This window comes from Athene cunicularia (genome assembly GCF_003259725.1).
Source record: "Athene cunicularia isolate RWA chromosome 2 unlocalized genomic scaffold, athCun1 chr2_part1, whole genome shotgun sequence".
NCBI lineage: Eukaryota > Metazoa > Chordata > Aves > Strigiformes > Strigidae > Athene > Athene cunicularia.
In genome coordinates, this window is record NW_020799095.1 from 139,926,915 (window position 1) to 139,941,698 (window position 14,784).

The 14,784-nt window shown below is 38.0% G+C and overlaps 1 protein-coding gene across 7 annotated transcripts in view; it reads left to right on the plus strand.

The window, feature by feature from the left end:
• Window positions 1-236: 236 nt before the first annotated feature.
• COL14A1 (collagen type XIV alpha 1 chain) overlaps window positions 237-14,784 on the plus strand; it is a 122,437-nt gene continuing 107,889 nt past the window's right edge. For 6 of the 7 annotated variants that reach the window (XR_003397740.1, XM_026842177.1, XM_026842181.1 and 3 more), the window contains exons 1-4: window positions 237-361; window positions 5,995-6,111; window positions 7,235-7,378; window positions 10,517-10,603. Coding sequence is in view for 6 of the 7 variants with exons in the window: in XM_026842177.1 (XP_026697978.1) it covers window positions 274-361; window positions 5,995-6,111; window positions 7,235-7,378; window positions 10,517-10,603 (436 nt within the window). In the remaining variant the exon portion in view is untranslated. The remainder of the gene's footprint in view (window positions 362-5,994; window positions 6,112-7,234; window positions 7,379-10,516; window positions 10,604-14,784) is intronic. The other variant, XM_026842184.1, reaches the window with a different exon arrangement.

A 14,784-nucleotide genomic window follows, 5' to 3' on the forward strand; every position in this document is an offset into this window, starting at 1 on the left:
ATATAAATTTTTTCTTTACATGGGCCAAAATTTCATAACTGTTAAGTGGCCCAAATGGGGTTCAGGTAAAATATATTTTGGTTATAAAACTTCCGTCAGAATGAGATCTTGGCTCTGCTGACGTCAATGACAAATTCCTATTTTTTTAAATGGAATCCAGATTTTGCCCACACTTTTCATTAAAGTGGATGCCTTACCTTTGCAGGCTTAATAAGTCTTTTTGTTCCGTGTGTTTTCAGACCTGCTGATACTGTGTGAATTGAGGGGAAGAAGATGTTTTGTCGGTGTGAGATACAGAGCTATTTCTTCTTGGCTTTTTTAGCTGTCACAGCTTTCTTCATCAGTGACACCGAGGGCCAAGGTAAGTCATAAATAAGGAGATGGAGCTGTTCACTCTGATGTGCAGAAATAGACTTTCTTATTCCAAGTGTAAGCGTTGCTTCCATCTTAGTAGAATGTGGATCCAGTACTACTGAAATGAAGCAGTTTTGCTGCTGTTCTCAGGGGGGAAGTAGAATTATATGTTCGTGTGTGCTCTTTGAACCTAGTATCTCAAAGAGCATAAATCAGGTGTCTCAAAATTAGTTATATGGAACTTTTTTTTTCCTCTTATTTACATGAAAGTACTGATCAGAAATTGCTGTGACTGTCTTCCACATAATCAAGTAAGTTTGACGGACCAGCTATGATATTAGGCTTGTATGGAATATATATGTCTTTTCTTTGTTGGAACAGTAGCTATTGTAACACTTACATCATACAGTATTGCATAGTTCAATTGCACTGTTAAATGTCACAGACTACTTCTGCAGCTTCTTCTTTAAATGTCCTTTGTGGCTATTAAAAGATACTGCTGAGATTGTTAGTCTTAAATACTTGTTGGATTATATTGACAGTGGTTTGGCTTCTAGAGAAAATTTATCCTGTTGCTTGGGGAAGAAGGGAGGAAGAATGCCAATGAGTTTTTATGATTTCTAAAGAAGAATATTTCTCTCAACTTTGTATTTATGTGATTGCTTTGATATGAGACTGCAGAGGTGTAACTGGGAGCAGAATTTAATCCTGGGTCCTTTCTAAAGTGTCCTGTATAATGCATTATTCATGAGCACATTCAGAGAGTTTTGTCAACCTCTGAGGCTTTCCAAATTGTGATAAATGCAAGTGGCAGTGCTGTCCAGTCTGAGTGGCACTCAAGTGCTGGGAAAGCCTACCATCTTGGATGTTTGGGAACCTGCGAGTGTTTTACAAGCCTCTCCCAGAACTTAAGGACACATGTAAGCAGTAATATTTCTTGTGGACGATGTGGGGTGAATGAAGAAATAAATGTTCCCAATATTCAACACATCAATACTGGTCAGAAATGAGATCCAGAATGTTTGTGACTTATTGAGCCAATAAAGCAAAGCATATGGTTAGTCCTCTCTCCCTGTATTTCAGTCCTAATACATATGGTTAAAATTTGCAAAACAGGATTGGGGATTGAGATGCATCTCTAGAAAGTTTTGTAAGATTCCTTCATCTTGAAAAACCATACTCTTCCCTTAATTTTTCTTTTTTTTTAAAAAAACCCACACCGCCCATTGATTTAATCGGTCATATGGAAGGCAGAAAACTCTCAAACTATTAATAAAATGAAGGTCAGAGTTTTTTCCACAATCATTGCACCAGCAAAAGCTAGAGTTGGTGTACTTGATGAATAAAGAACAGTACCTCCCTTGTTCTTAACGCTCTTTCAGCAAGCATCAGCTGCTGAATGCTCTCAGCAGTGTGATACTAAGCTAAGTGGAGTATTGCCTTGGCCCAGAATTACTTTTATGTTATTGAATGAGGTGATACAAAGTCTCTGTTCCATGTTCATGGAATAAAACTACCTTCTGCTACACTTAAAGCAATAAGATGTTTCTCAAAACCTTTATTTTCTCAAGGTTGCCCCCCCCCCCTTGCAGTAAACACTTCATGCAGCTTGATAACTATTTACAATTTAAAACAGCACTAACAGTATGTTTGTCTGTTTTAAGAAATCGTACACTCTGCCAAGATGTAGGAAGAGCTGGTATTAGTTCCAGCTTGTGTTTCCTTCCTTTGGCAAAGGTGCTCAAGTAAAGGTGTGTAATGTGACTTCTTGGAAAAGAGAATATGTTTGGGAGACTGAAGTCAACATGCCTGAAGCTACAACTTATTCCTTCAACTGAGGAGTTATCTGTGTTGAGCTACATGGTTTTATCTCATTTATTGCCTGGATGCCTTATAAACCACAAAGTGCCATTCAGTTTTTACTCTACAATTATTCTTTCATCACTGCTGTTCATTCTTCATTCAGCATTTAAACCATAGCAACAAAAAAAATCCAGGTTTTGTATACTTATGTTCTTACATAGATGCAAAAATAGTGGTGGGCAAGAAAAATACTTTAGAATGTTCTGTCCATAAAGTAACTTGTTTTAAGAATTCGTCTGTATTTAAAGATGGAAACTTCTTTGTGTAGCAACAATTTCCATGTGTTACTAATGCAGTTGCTAAGTAATTGCAGTGCATATTAACTTATTCATTTCTTATGACAAAAGTAAATTGGAAGCCACAAGGTTTAGTTAGTATCCACTCTTAGATTACTGGATGTCTTAGAGACCTGCACATACGCAATTCATGGTATTTTTTCATTTCCATTAAGATACAGAATAGTTCAAAACACTGTTTCCCTAGTTGTCCACAAGAGTAATGTATTTGGAGTGCTAATTTATCTGGTGGCATAAACCAAAGCCTTGAACTTGCCTGTAGTTTTCTTTTGGGTGACTGCTCTAATGTTGCTGACAGCCATTCACTTTTTCATTCCTGTAAAACCACTTAACAAGCTCTAGCTACTGATTTTTATCAGTTAACTGACTCAGCTTGGATTAATTTTTTTCCCTTTCTGCAAGAAGTGAGATTTTGTTCCACAGACAATAAAGGTCCAAAGAAATAAAGATATCCTCTTCAGGTTGGTGAATGTGTAGTAATTCCCATCAATATTTTGTTGTCTGTTCAAGTGTTAGATTTTTAACTTCCTTAGCTATATCTACTTTTCTATGCCAGAATGTTAGTCTTTGCACAACTAAGACACAGTTGAGGATCTGGTGAATAATCCTTTTCTTCCTTATGGTTAATTGCTGTGTGAGAATGTCTGTTCCCCCGCACTGCCACCTTTGATACAAAAAGTACTTGGTGAAAATTGACTAGTTATGTAAAGACTATTCTGGCACAACTTTTCTAGTCTTGCACACTGTAACTCTGTAGTAAACAGAAAAACTCTTGGTGATTGTGTCATTCTTTGCTTGTAAGATCTGTGATTGTTTTTTAGGGGCTACCAAAATTTACCTGGTTTGGTGATGGCTAATAGCAATTAGGCCAGAACTATGCTTCTTTGTTAGAAGGTGCTTTCATAAACTGGTGTTGAAAGTAGGATGGAATGAAATGACAAGGGAAGGAAGAAGATGGCAGAGCAAATGAACTCTAAAATTCAAAACACGATTTTTGTCAATCCTTGGTCTTACTTTGTTAATCTCTGCTCTGCCTCTTAATTCCCATACAAATTTACCACTTAATCGTAGTAAAATATGCAGCATTTTTACACTTGCATACTGTCATTATTCAAAAGTTTATTCACTGTTTGTTAGACAAAATAAATAATAAAAGGAATGCATATTTTGCGAACTTCTAGGTATGATTTGTCGCTCTTGGTTCATTCAGCCTAATTAATTGTGATTTATGTATAGCTTGAAGACAGAATGAATCTTGAGAATGAATTAAAAGCTGTAATCCATAACTACAGTCTGCTTGGCTTTCAAATCTTTTTGCCATAGTCTCTGTCATTTTATTACAATTATAGCATGCTGAATGTTCTTGCAGAAACCTGCCCAGCAAAACATTTTGCAGTACAAGGGCCAAATTTTCAAAGAACTGATTTTGTATTTGCAATGATTCCTGCACACACTATCGATTCCAGCTTCTCTAAACTTAGGGAGGTAGCAAGCAGTCTTAAGACGAGGTCTGACAAGACTGTGCCCAGCAACTGGGGGAATGCACTGTTTGGGTGTAAAACCCGGTGCTGTGAACGTGAACAGTTTTGAGTGTGTGGAATTGGTGTGATACCTCCTGTTTCTATCCCCTTGCCCCTCTTCTTGAGCTTGTTTTTTGAAGTCTTTGAGAATGTGGAGGTGTTACTAAGCTGTTCTTGGTGCTTATGTACTCTCTTTTCTGTGTTCTGTGTGAAGTCTCTCAAGATAGAGGGACTTGGAACTGCAGAACCTGCCTTTGGTCTCGCAAAATAGTCCCTTAGGGATTGAGAGGCTGAATGCAAGGGAATACATCTCTTGTATTGAACCTTCAGATTTTTACCTCTAAGCCCCAAAATGTTTGTATTGGTAGATGACATGAAAAATCTACCACCCTGCATCCCAAAAACCCTACAGCCTGCCTCTTTCCTTCTTCTTTCTTCCCCTAAGCTATTGGAAAAAGAAGCACGTAGGAAAAAGTAATCAGTTTGAGACAGGTCTTTGGCTGCTGCTAGTGCCAGAGTTGCATTGACTGTAGCAGGTCAAATGGAGAGGCCAGAGACTGTTGGCGAGCACGTTCAGCCTGTTGACTCAGATGCTCCATATGCTGTAATCCTTAGATCTCAGAAATATCATGAGAACTGTTGGCTTATTAGATCTAGTGGACCAACAAACTGTGGGCATGAGCCTAGTCAGTTAAGAGCTATCTTGGGCCCTGGGGAAAAGAAATTGCCACTTCCCCCTTCAGATATTTTTCCCTTATTTATTAGACTTACTATCAGAAACTTTAAGGGTGGTAGTGGCAGGGACAGCAAGGGTTTGGAAAATGAAGGAGAAAGTTCAGGGAGCTGTGGAGGTGGTGAGAAGAGGAGGGGTGAAGTTGGTGGGGGAGTTTGTTAAGCTTTTCTAACCCTTTCTGTTGTTCAGCCTCTGGATAGATTCCCTGGCTGCCTTCCCCTCTAGATCAGTGAGCCAAACCCTATTCAAATGTATGAAGATTTCTCCTTATTGACAGCCTTGGATACCACAGGCCGCACAACTAGCAGCTCTGCTTCAGTTGTTTGCTGTGAAGGATTTGGCTCCCTGAAGCAGAACAGAAATGCTGTGCGGAGTGTTGTCCAGCATCAGTGGAGTTTGCCTGAGCAGAGGGATACAAAGCTGTGCACAAAGTTGCTGATACTGCAGTAACAACGTAGGGCAGGTTTTCCGTTTGTTCCTCTGTGCGTTGCTTCACCTCTTTCTCAGTCATTTCATGCTTTTATTCGTCTCACCTGCTGCTTCTGTTTGAAACCTAGGTGATGGCACAATATAAATAGAAGCCAGATTTGCTTACCATCCAGATTGCCCCTGTTTAAATCTTGACTAGCCCATACATGCCTGCTAGTCTTGATGAGACCGAAGCAGTGCTTGCAGCTGGGCAAGTCTGTGTGCTGCTTAGGCCGGGTTTGGAAACTGGGCAGCTGGTGTTCCTTCTGCCTTGTGCATGCCTATCTTTCCTCTTGGTTATTGTGTCTTTACAAGGCTTTGAAAATTTGGCCCTGAATGACCTTAAATGTGGGGAAACGCCCATGGTAATGTGAGGTAAAGGCGGCTAGCTAATGCATATTGTCAGTGTAAGCAAGGAGAGAAATTTTAATTCCCATATATTAACAAAGAGCATTTTTATTACCAGCTTTGCCTGCTAAACTAGTCTTAACATCTAACACTGTTTGTCTTTCTGTCCTCTGCTGTTAGGTTGTTAGTTTGTTTTTATAAAGAAATAAATAAAAGGTATGTCTGAGGGAAATAGTGCACCTGGGGATGTCATTTTACAAACTAATAAACTGATGTATCTGACATTTTGAATAACTTGCATCCTTTACCATTAAAATTTTGTGTTGTCTTCCTATATGTGTTTATGTTTGTTTGAAATTGGTGGTTGCTTTTTATTTGAGTTTAAAATGTTGTTTTCCTTCCCCACTTGCAGTGGCCCCACCAACAAGACTAAGATATAATGTAGTCGGTCCTGACAGTGTACAGATCTCCTGGAAAGCCCCTAAAGGGCAATTCACTGGATATAAGCTTCTTGTCACTCCAAGTTCAGGTAAAACAAAACTCTGTATGTTCTCTTTTAAGGTGAAAAGACTATCTTCCCAAGGCTGAACAGCTTTTAGAAGCTAGTGTCATCCTTCAGGACTAAGTAACTGTAAGCAAGCTGTGGATAACGGAGTATTGACTGGTCAACAGAAGAGAGAAATTGATCTCACCAGGGGATGGTCATAGGCATAGAATATGGGAACTGAATGCTTCAGGTAGTAGAAGTGGGTAGATGCTAGTTATGCTTCACATGTAGTCCTTGGGAATTTTTACTGATCATCTGTCTTTATCTTTCTTCTGGTGGGATGTAAGGAAACCTAGGAAGTGTTCAAGGGAGAGCATAGAAACCCTGTTTCAGTCAGATCTTTGAGGTGGATCTCCTTGCGCTGTCTCCCATAGTGGGTTCCCCAAAAAAGACCAAAAAGATCTTAGACCAGACTTAAAAAAAACCCCAACCAACCTTTTAATTTTTTTTTTTTTTAAATGAAAACTTGAAATGTAAAGATAGGCAACAAAGTGGCTATATCAGACTACCTGTGTAGAGGTACTACTTCTGTACATATTTAAATTTAGCTATAGATACGTTTTTAACATACAGCTAAAATATGTATTTGCACATATTTGTATACTGTTTTTATATATATCTATACATAGAAATGTTTAATGTTTGTATTTATACTTGAGAACTTCCTTGCTCAAAGGAAGTGGGCAAAGATGGTATTCAGAGATGATGTAGACATGATGGAGTCAGAACTGGCAGCCAATCACAGAGCAGTGAAAGCCTGTGGGTATGATGTTACCAAACTTGACAGCCTTTTGTCAAATATTTATCTTTTTTTTTTGTTTTTTTTATTAATCATTAGTTTTGCTGGACACTGTGGCTGTTCCATGAGGCCCAGATACAGATTGAAGAGTGTTTCTATCTAAGAACACTGGTCCATGACTTTGGTCAGGCTGCCTGACTTCCTGCTTTTCTGGGATGCCCTCTGGCCTGTCTGCATGGGTAGTCCCAAAAGGGGGAACGCTTGGGTCATCATAGAGCTTGGGATAGTTGGTAGTCATTGCATTTACCATGCTACAAGAAAAGCAAAGTTATGTGGTTTTGAGTTTTTTTGTCTTTTCTCTTACAGGTGGAAAAACCAATCAGTTAATTCTTCAAAACACTGCAACCAAAGCAATTATTCAAGGTCTTATTCCAGATCAAAACTATGCCCTTCAGATCATTGCATTCAGTGAAGACAGGGAGAGTAAGCCAGCACAAGGCCAGTTCAGAAGTATGTGTCTTTTTATGCCTGACATGCAGAACATCAGATATTTAACATAACTTGTGAAATTGTAACTAAGTCTGACACAAAGGAGGACAGTGGAAAAACACTTCTGTCTTCTTCTGTGGTGGAAGGCTAATCAGAGCTGCAGATATTTAACTGGTACATATACAGCTGGAGTCCTGAATTGATCCAGTCGCTCTTGCATGGGAGATTCTTGCTTTGGGCTATGTTTGTTTCCATTGGTTTGGAATTCCTTCCTTCCCCATTCCGTTATGAAATTAGTCAGTATCTTGTGGAAAAGAATCTTCAGTGAGCAGAAACAAGAAGGGAAGTGCTATATTCTGATACTTAAAAATTTTCCTTCCCTCCTTCCAACTTTTTATTAAAACATTCTTATAGCTATGCCAACTGGCAACTAGCTGCTAGTTCAATGATACTATGAAAGACTAAATTCTTACTGGTCTTCAACTGTCAAATATGTTTACAAATTATGCTTAAGACTCTTTTTATGTGACCTACACATGCTCTTAATGTCTATATCATAGTGATATATATGCCTTGATCTGCATCTTAAACAGATCAGTTAAATATTATCTGTGGAGATTTGGTCAATAAAGATAAAAATGTGACAGTCTGAGAGTACAGTTTAAAGCCTACTGAATTCCCTTGACAGTGAATATTTCTCACTATCATTGCTAAACCACTTTTCTCTTAGAATCAGCACAAGATAAAATATGCTGGCTGCTTGATGTGGTGTGTGTCAAAGTCTTTCTAGCTTTTCATCACTGCAGCTGTGTGTTTATTACTTTTAAGTTCTATCCCAGCTAGGAAACCCGCAAAACCACAGGTTGTTCTAGCGCTGAAGAGCAGCCCACAGAAAGCTACACCAACTTCTATAACATTAGGTGTGGTTGTTTTTTAAACTACCTCTATTCTTCAGGAAAAGTAGTGCTGGCAACTTGATTTAAGAATGTTATGTTCTATTTTAGTATACTCTTTGCTGCAGGTGAAAACATGTAGTATTTAATGAGGCTGGATTCCATTTGACAGTATGATGCCTTGCATGAGTAAAGCCAGATACAGCATGTATATAAATCCTTCTTTTTTGCTGTCCTGTATTCTATGGGTTTTTTCCCCTTCTCTGACAAGTGGCCACTAATTCTTGAGATGAAAAAAGGTCAAACATATACAAAGCTTTGAGAATATCCTCTGGTTTAGTGCATTAGAAGTAAGTTTTTAATGCTGCTGAGTTTTAACTGATGTACAAAGAATTTCCAAGCCTACAATTTTTTTTTTTTGTTGTTGTTGTTAAAGGAGTATTCCTTTTTATATAGCCAGGTATACTTTCTTATTCTAACTGCTGCTTGTAAGCTACTGTACATAATTAATAAAGATCACTGGGAATAAAAAATTGCATCTATAAAAGCATGTAGTAGATACATTTTTATTTTATTTTTGTCTGTGTAAATATGTGAGTAAAACTAGTGTCTTCTTGTCTGTTCTTCCTATGAGGTTAGAATTTTGACAGTTAGAAATGGGTTTCCCAAATCCAGAAATCTCTGCCAGTATGTGACCAACTTGTCTCCAATGAGCATTTTCAGATTTTTCATACTGTTTCTCTGGAGATGTGCTGCTCAACAGCACTAGCATTAGAGGAGACCATCAAGCAGCTCCTTAGCTTGCTCTTAGCCTTTTCTCAAAGGAATGCTCTTTGAAGGCTAAGCAATGGCGTCTTTTTTGACTAGTACTATTCTGGTAATTTCACCTCTTATTTTAGTTGGAGACTTGTTTAGGTAAGGATTAAACCCAGACTTCTGAGTAAGACCTGGTATCATTGTGGCTTTGTCTGTAACCCAAGATCTACCTCAGTAAAAGTGATTCCTCAGCAAGCAGCAAGCTTGTGGACCTGAATTTGCTTCTGAACCAGTTTCACAACTGTTCACTAAGGGTAGAGGTGATGTACTGGTACACAAGCTGTGTTAGTAAGGAGAGGAGTCAAAACTCAGATGCTTGACAATGGCTTGCTGTCTTCCTAAGATCTTAGGATGATCTTGTGATTATATTTTGAATTGGAATTTAGAGCACTCTTGGCTGTTTTGGATATTCTATGTACTGTTGGGTAAATTAGTGAAATCCATTTGACTCTGGTTTCACTTCTGTAAAACAATACTTGGATGTCTATTTTGTATCATATATGTTTCAAGAGACGGATAACCTTCTTTCACTTACAGCGTTTTTTGAATGATGTAGCACAGAGAGACTCTTATCCTGGCTAAGACTCGGTGCCTGCTTGGCTGAATGCCCATCATAATTCAGCTCTACATAAACTAATGACTTTAATTGGAGTAGAATTTTATTTTCTATGAAAGTTATTCTCTGTTTCATTCTTTTAAGCTGTTCCTGGCCATTGTAGACAGCTGAGGCGTTGACACCAATTAGAGTTCTAAGGAAATTCTAAAAGGATCTTTTTTTTTCCCTAATACATGATATTAGCAATGACTTTGCCAGAATCTTTCAGACAGTGAGTAGAGTGATACTGGCTGCTAATGTAATATTAGGAATTGATAATCAAGCTGGGTTCTGCTTGGCTGTTAATGAGAGATTTGGGACATAAGGGAGGTATCTCACCCACTTGTGGGACAGGAAACTGTTGAAGTCTGGGCTTTGGAGCAACTTTGCTCTTGGAGTATTTGGTGCCCTGAACACAGATTTGGGCATGGGATCTAAGCTCATTCTTTAAAGAGGATAATGTAACAGCTGGCTTGTGTGCTTTTGTGTTGAATGACTTGGAGTGGAACTTTGCAATGCTGGACTTTCCCCAGCTAGCTTTGCCAATTTTCTGGACTATATTTCCAGTGCTGGATCTTGTCAGCGTGGGCTTAGGTGCTGATGTCACTGTATTTGGACTCTCCTGTGCAAGGAGAATCACTTTTGAAAACTTTAATGATGATACAATGGGGAAAGATTCATAAAAAGTGTAAACCCAACGGGGGAGGGAGGGAAAACCCAGTAACAGTCACTTGCTACCTAAGCATATCACAAGATGTTGCGTGCAGCTTTTTTATCTGGAAGAAAAAAATTACATGCTTCTGACTTCACTGTTCCTATTTTGATTGATTATTTCTTTTCCCCCTTACTTTTCAGTTAAAGATATAGAGAGAAGAAAAGAAACAAGTAAACCCAAGGTGAAGGATCCAGAAAAAACAAATGCGAGTAAACCAGCTCCAGAAGGTCAGATCATAACACATATGACTTGTGTGATATTCTGAAAATAATCAGCTTTTTTATTTAACTTGGCCATTATATAGATTTCCTTTAAGTCAGTACTTTAAATCTGGTTCCCAGGGTTAAGTTAAACAGAAGGGAAAACCCAGTATTTTTCAGAAATACTCAAGAGTTGCTACAACAGAGGTATTACTTTTAGTTCTGTGTTTTGCTTTACCACTTTATGCAGTAAGCACTGAATACCACCGTGGAGAGCATTGAGGCAGCTTTGAGCCTGTGTTAAAAAATTGTATTGCCTGTACTTTCCCACTGCATGCACTTTGAGTAGTGAAAGAATCGAGTGCGCGTGTGTATATACATAATAATTTCCTGTCATCTTGGCTGCAAGACAGACTTGCTGTATTAATTCCTACCTAAGGTCAAATTGGTATTATTGTATAATTAAGCACATGATAACTTGATAACTCTGTCCTAATAATAGGTCATATGTATGAAAACATTTGAAATATTTTGTAGGGAAAAAGAGTTTTGTCCAGTTGAAAGGACCCAATCTGGTGAAATGTGATACTGCTTGTCATGAGAAGCTTGTCTAGTACAGACAGTAAAATCTATTTCAAGCTTAATATATAACTCTATTTCCTGTTATTCTAAAATTCAAATAGCATCTTCTTTATGAAGTAACCCCAGCAGTAATTATTCCCTTCAGTGGTTACTTATGATGTACAGAACAAGCGGAGACAAGAATAGCTTGATATGACCTTAAATAGTCTTTCTGTGAATAAATTGGACAGTTTCAAGGATTCCATTTCTCTCATGTCTTTTAGCTCTGTCTCCTACTAATGCAAGTACCAAAGACCTTACCCAAAGCTCCTGGAAGCTCATGCAAATTTTTCTCACTTCATTGGTTTTATTTCTTGCCATACATACTTGTGTCATGTTGTATTTATTAGCACTATATGTTTGCTTTCATACAGCATTTCTCAAGCCAAAGCACCCTTGAATTCCTCACATTGGGTGCATTGGGGAAAAACGTTAGCTAGTATTTGCAACACTTAAAGAAGCAAGTTATACCTGCTAGTGCATGATGGAGTAGTGGATAGGTCATCTTTATTTCATGTCTAGAGGAAGACTGAGTTGGAAGAAATGAGAGAACTAAAGAAGGAAAATGTGATTTGTTTTCTTAATGAAGAAGAAGTGATAAAAGTTGAAGGAGGGAAAGCTGGGCCTGTAATAGGAAAATGTTGATTAAATACAGGCAGAGGAAAGTGTCTGCCAGACTGTGGGAGAGGATTTATGCTTTTTCATGGAGTAGGGGCAAAAATACAGTTGGCAAGAGATTGGATCTGCAGTCTCTCCCTTTTTAGGATTCCTGTTTACTTGCAAAGTCTTCAGCTTTCCTCCTCCCCACACAACTTTTTACTTATCTACACTTCTTCAGTTGTATTGGGGCAGTGTAACATGAAAATGCACTTCCATCCAGCACCTGTGAAAAGATATTGCTTTACACTTACTGCAGCAGGTTTTACTAGAAAACTAGGGTATATATTTGAAAGAAAGGCAAAATTTACAAACTTCTCAATCAATAAAACTAACCAAAAAGAAAAAATGTTATACTACTTTTTCTGAATTCTAGATTTTGTTTAGCCCTATTCTCAACCCAGCTATATTTTAATATAAAGTAATAGACTTTTTCCCTACTGTCTCGCTATTGCATATTTCTTTGCTTTGTGCAGTAGAATGATTATTCAAAGTGATGGAGATTCCAAATGAATGACTTCAGTGGGAGTAGGGTGAGAGTCCAAGCAAAAACGCTCTGTAGAAATAACAACATCAGCAAAAAATGCGTAGCTGGAATAGAAGTGAATTCAGAACTGATACACAAAGACTAATGGTATCAAAACTTTCCTAATTTAATATATAAAGACCATGCCACCTCAAATTGAAATTGGAACAAAAAAAAAGAAAAAGGAAGAATCTGTGAAAGAAATAGATTAAAGAAATAAAAGCAAAATTTTATGGCAAAACCATGAAGAATAACTTGATCATCTGCAGATGTTTGACAGGAAATGATTTGAGTATGACCAATGAATTCAGGCCAGCAATTAATTGGTTTCATAACAATATAGTATATGGCTAAACTGATTAATTTAATAGCAATCCTGATACGTTCTCTGGCTGTGTTACATCCTTGATCAAGGTGGTAAGACCTGAGGATTTAACAGTACGAAAGAAATTATTAGGTAGTATAATATCTTATCTGAAAACAAGAGCAATCTTTGCCCACAAAGCAAATTGAAAACCATTGTGGAGATTGGTATTGTCAGGTTGACACTTCTGTTCTTGTCTTGACTGAAAGAATAGCAAAAGTCTATTTCACCATTTCTGCAAGTCAAGTTTTGATGTAAGGAGGTGCCTTCTGTGAACATCTGCTCCAGTTGTTACAGACGGATGTTTATATAAGAAGAAACTGAAGTGTCTTTGTAAGCCTTAGAAAGGCAAAGATCATTCTCCTGCATATGGAGAATTGTCTGTCGGCATTCTCCAGTGTGAATATTAGGACAGATTTGGCCTTTAGTGGGCCAGAAAATCTGAAATCAGTGATCAGGGACAAAACTAATAAAGCACAGCAATACGCTTGCCAGTGTGTATGAAAAAGCATGTGCACTCTGCCAGTAATGCAGGGTCCAGTTTATGCATTATGGTAACTCATGTGTCCTGCTGGTTTTCCTGAAAGGCGCAAAGGCACATAATCACAGAAATTTGTTGTTTATAAATTCTTAGCTAATATACTTTCTTTAGGATCACACCATTTCAATTTCAGTGAGACAAAGATTTAGCCATAACCTTTCTATTCATAGAAGCCGTCTCTTCACTAAGAAATACAAGATGGATGTCTGTATTAATGATTCCATATGGATTCCAAGCTTCTCACTCTTATTTTCATCTGTGGTTTAGAGAACTGATTCTGCAGTGCTGTCTGCTATTACCAGCTGTCTGAGGCTCTAGATAGTGCTAGGAGGTATGGATGTCTTCTAAACTCCCAAATAGCCTTTTTTCCTCTGTCCTTAAATTAGACTATATTTGGGTTTCGCTTTGTTGTTGTGGAACTCTGTCAGTGGCATGTATGGCTTGCTAGTAATTTTTCCAGCAGCTTCAGTAACTGAGATTAAAATTTTCCATCTATTCTGTCCTGTCCATTCAAGTAGTTCGAAAAGATTTGCTCCTTTCTTTCTTGCTCTAAGTACTATGTTCTTATCTCAAACAAACCTCCAGTGTATATCCAGTAATGTCATTGTGCCAAATTAATTCAGGTTTAAAGTCTAGCACTCATCCATCAAATACTCACTTTATATTTGATTTTCAGAAACCTTCTTTAGTTCTTCTGCAACAACCACTTTTAAGTCTTGAATCTTCTTTCTGTATTTTTCAGAACCTGTCAGCTTTCAGTTTAGTGATTTATCACTGCTGTGCATGCTTGTATTAATAATGTCAGGAGTCTTCTTTTTCTCTGTGAGATAAAGCTCACAGACTTGGCTTCTTTCAGCATGCACTGATATTTGAGTACTTGTCCCCTGGCGCTTCTCCAACTCCCTCGTGTACAAAGCTTCTTTCTGTACAGCAACAGGGGTTAATACATTCTGTGCCTTCTCAGATGTTTTACAGTTTCTCAGAGTTCTTCTACAAGTGATTCTCTAATCAAATCCCTTTGGGGAGGAGAGAATCACAGTGTTTTGACTGTATCCTGTAGCAAATATGTGACTATATCCTTTCTCTGCAGAGTATTTGTCTTGTGTCTGAAATGTTTTTAGCCACCCATTTCAATAAAAAACCCAAAATACTGAGGACCAGTTTTATTTTCTTCTCTGTGGACTTCATTTTGGTTTTTTTTTTAGTTGAGAGGTGTGGTGGTGTAGCCTAGACTAACAGTCCAACTCCCACCTAGCTGCTTGCTTACTCCCCTCCTCAGCAGGATGGGAGAGAAAAGGGGAAGAATAGGAATAAAAAAGCTCATGGGCTGAGATAAAGGCTGCTTACCAATTACCATGGTAGGCAAACAGACTCAACAGGGGGAGAATTTGCTTAATTTATTGCCAAATAAAATTAAAAAAAATTAATAATGTGGGTAGTGGTAAACAAAAAGACAAACATGAATCCAACAGCTTTCCTCCCTGCTTTCCCAGGCTCAA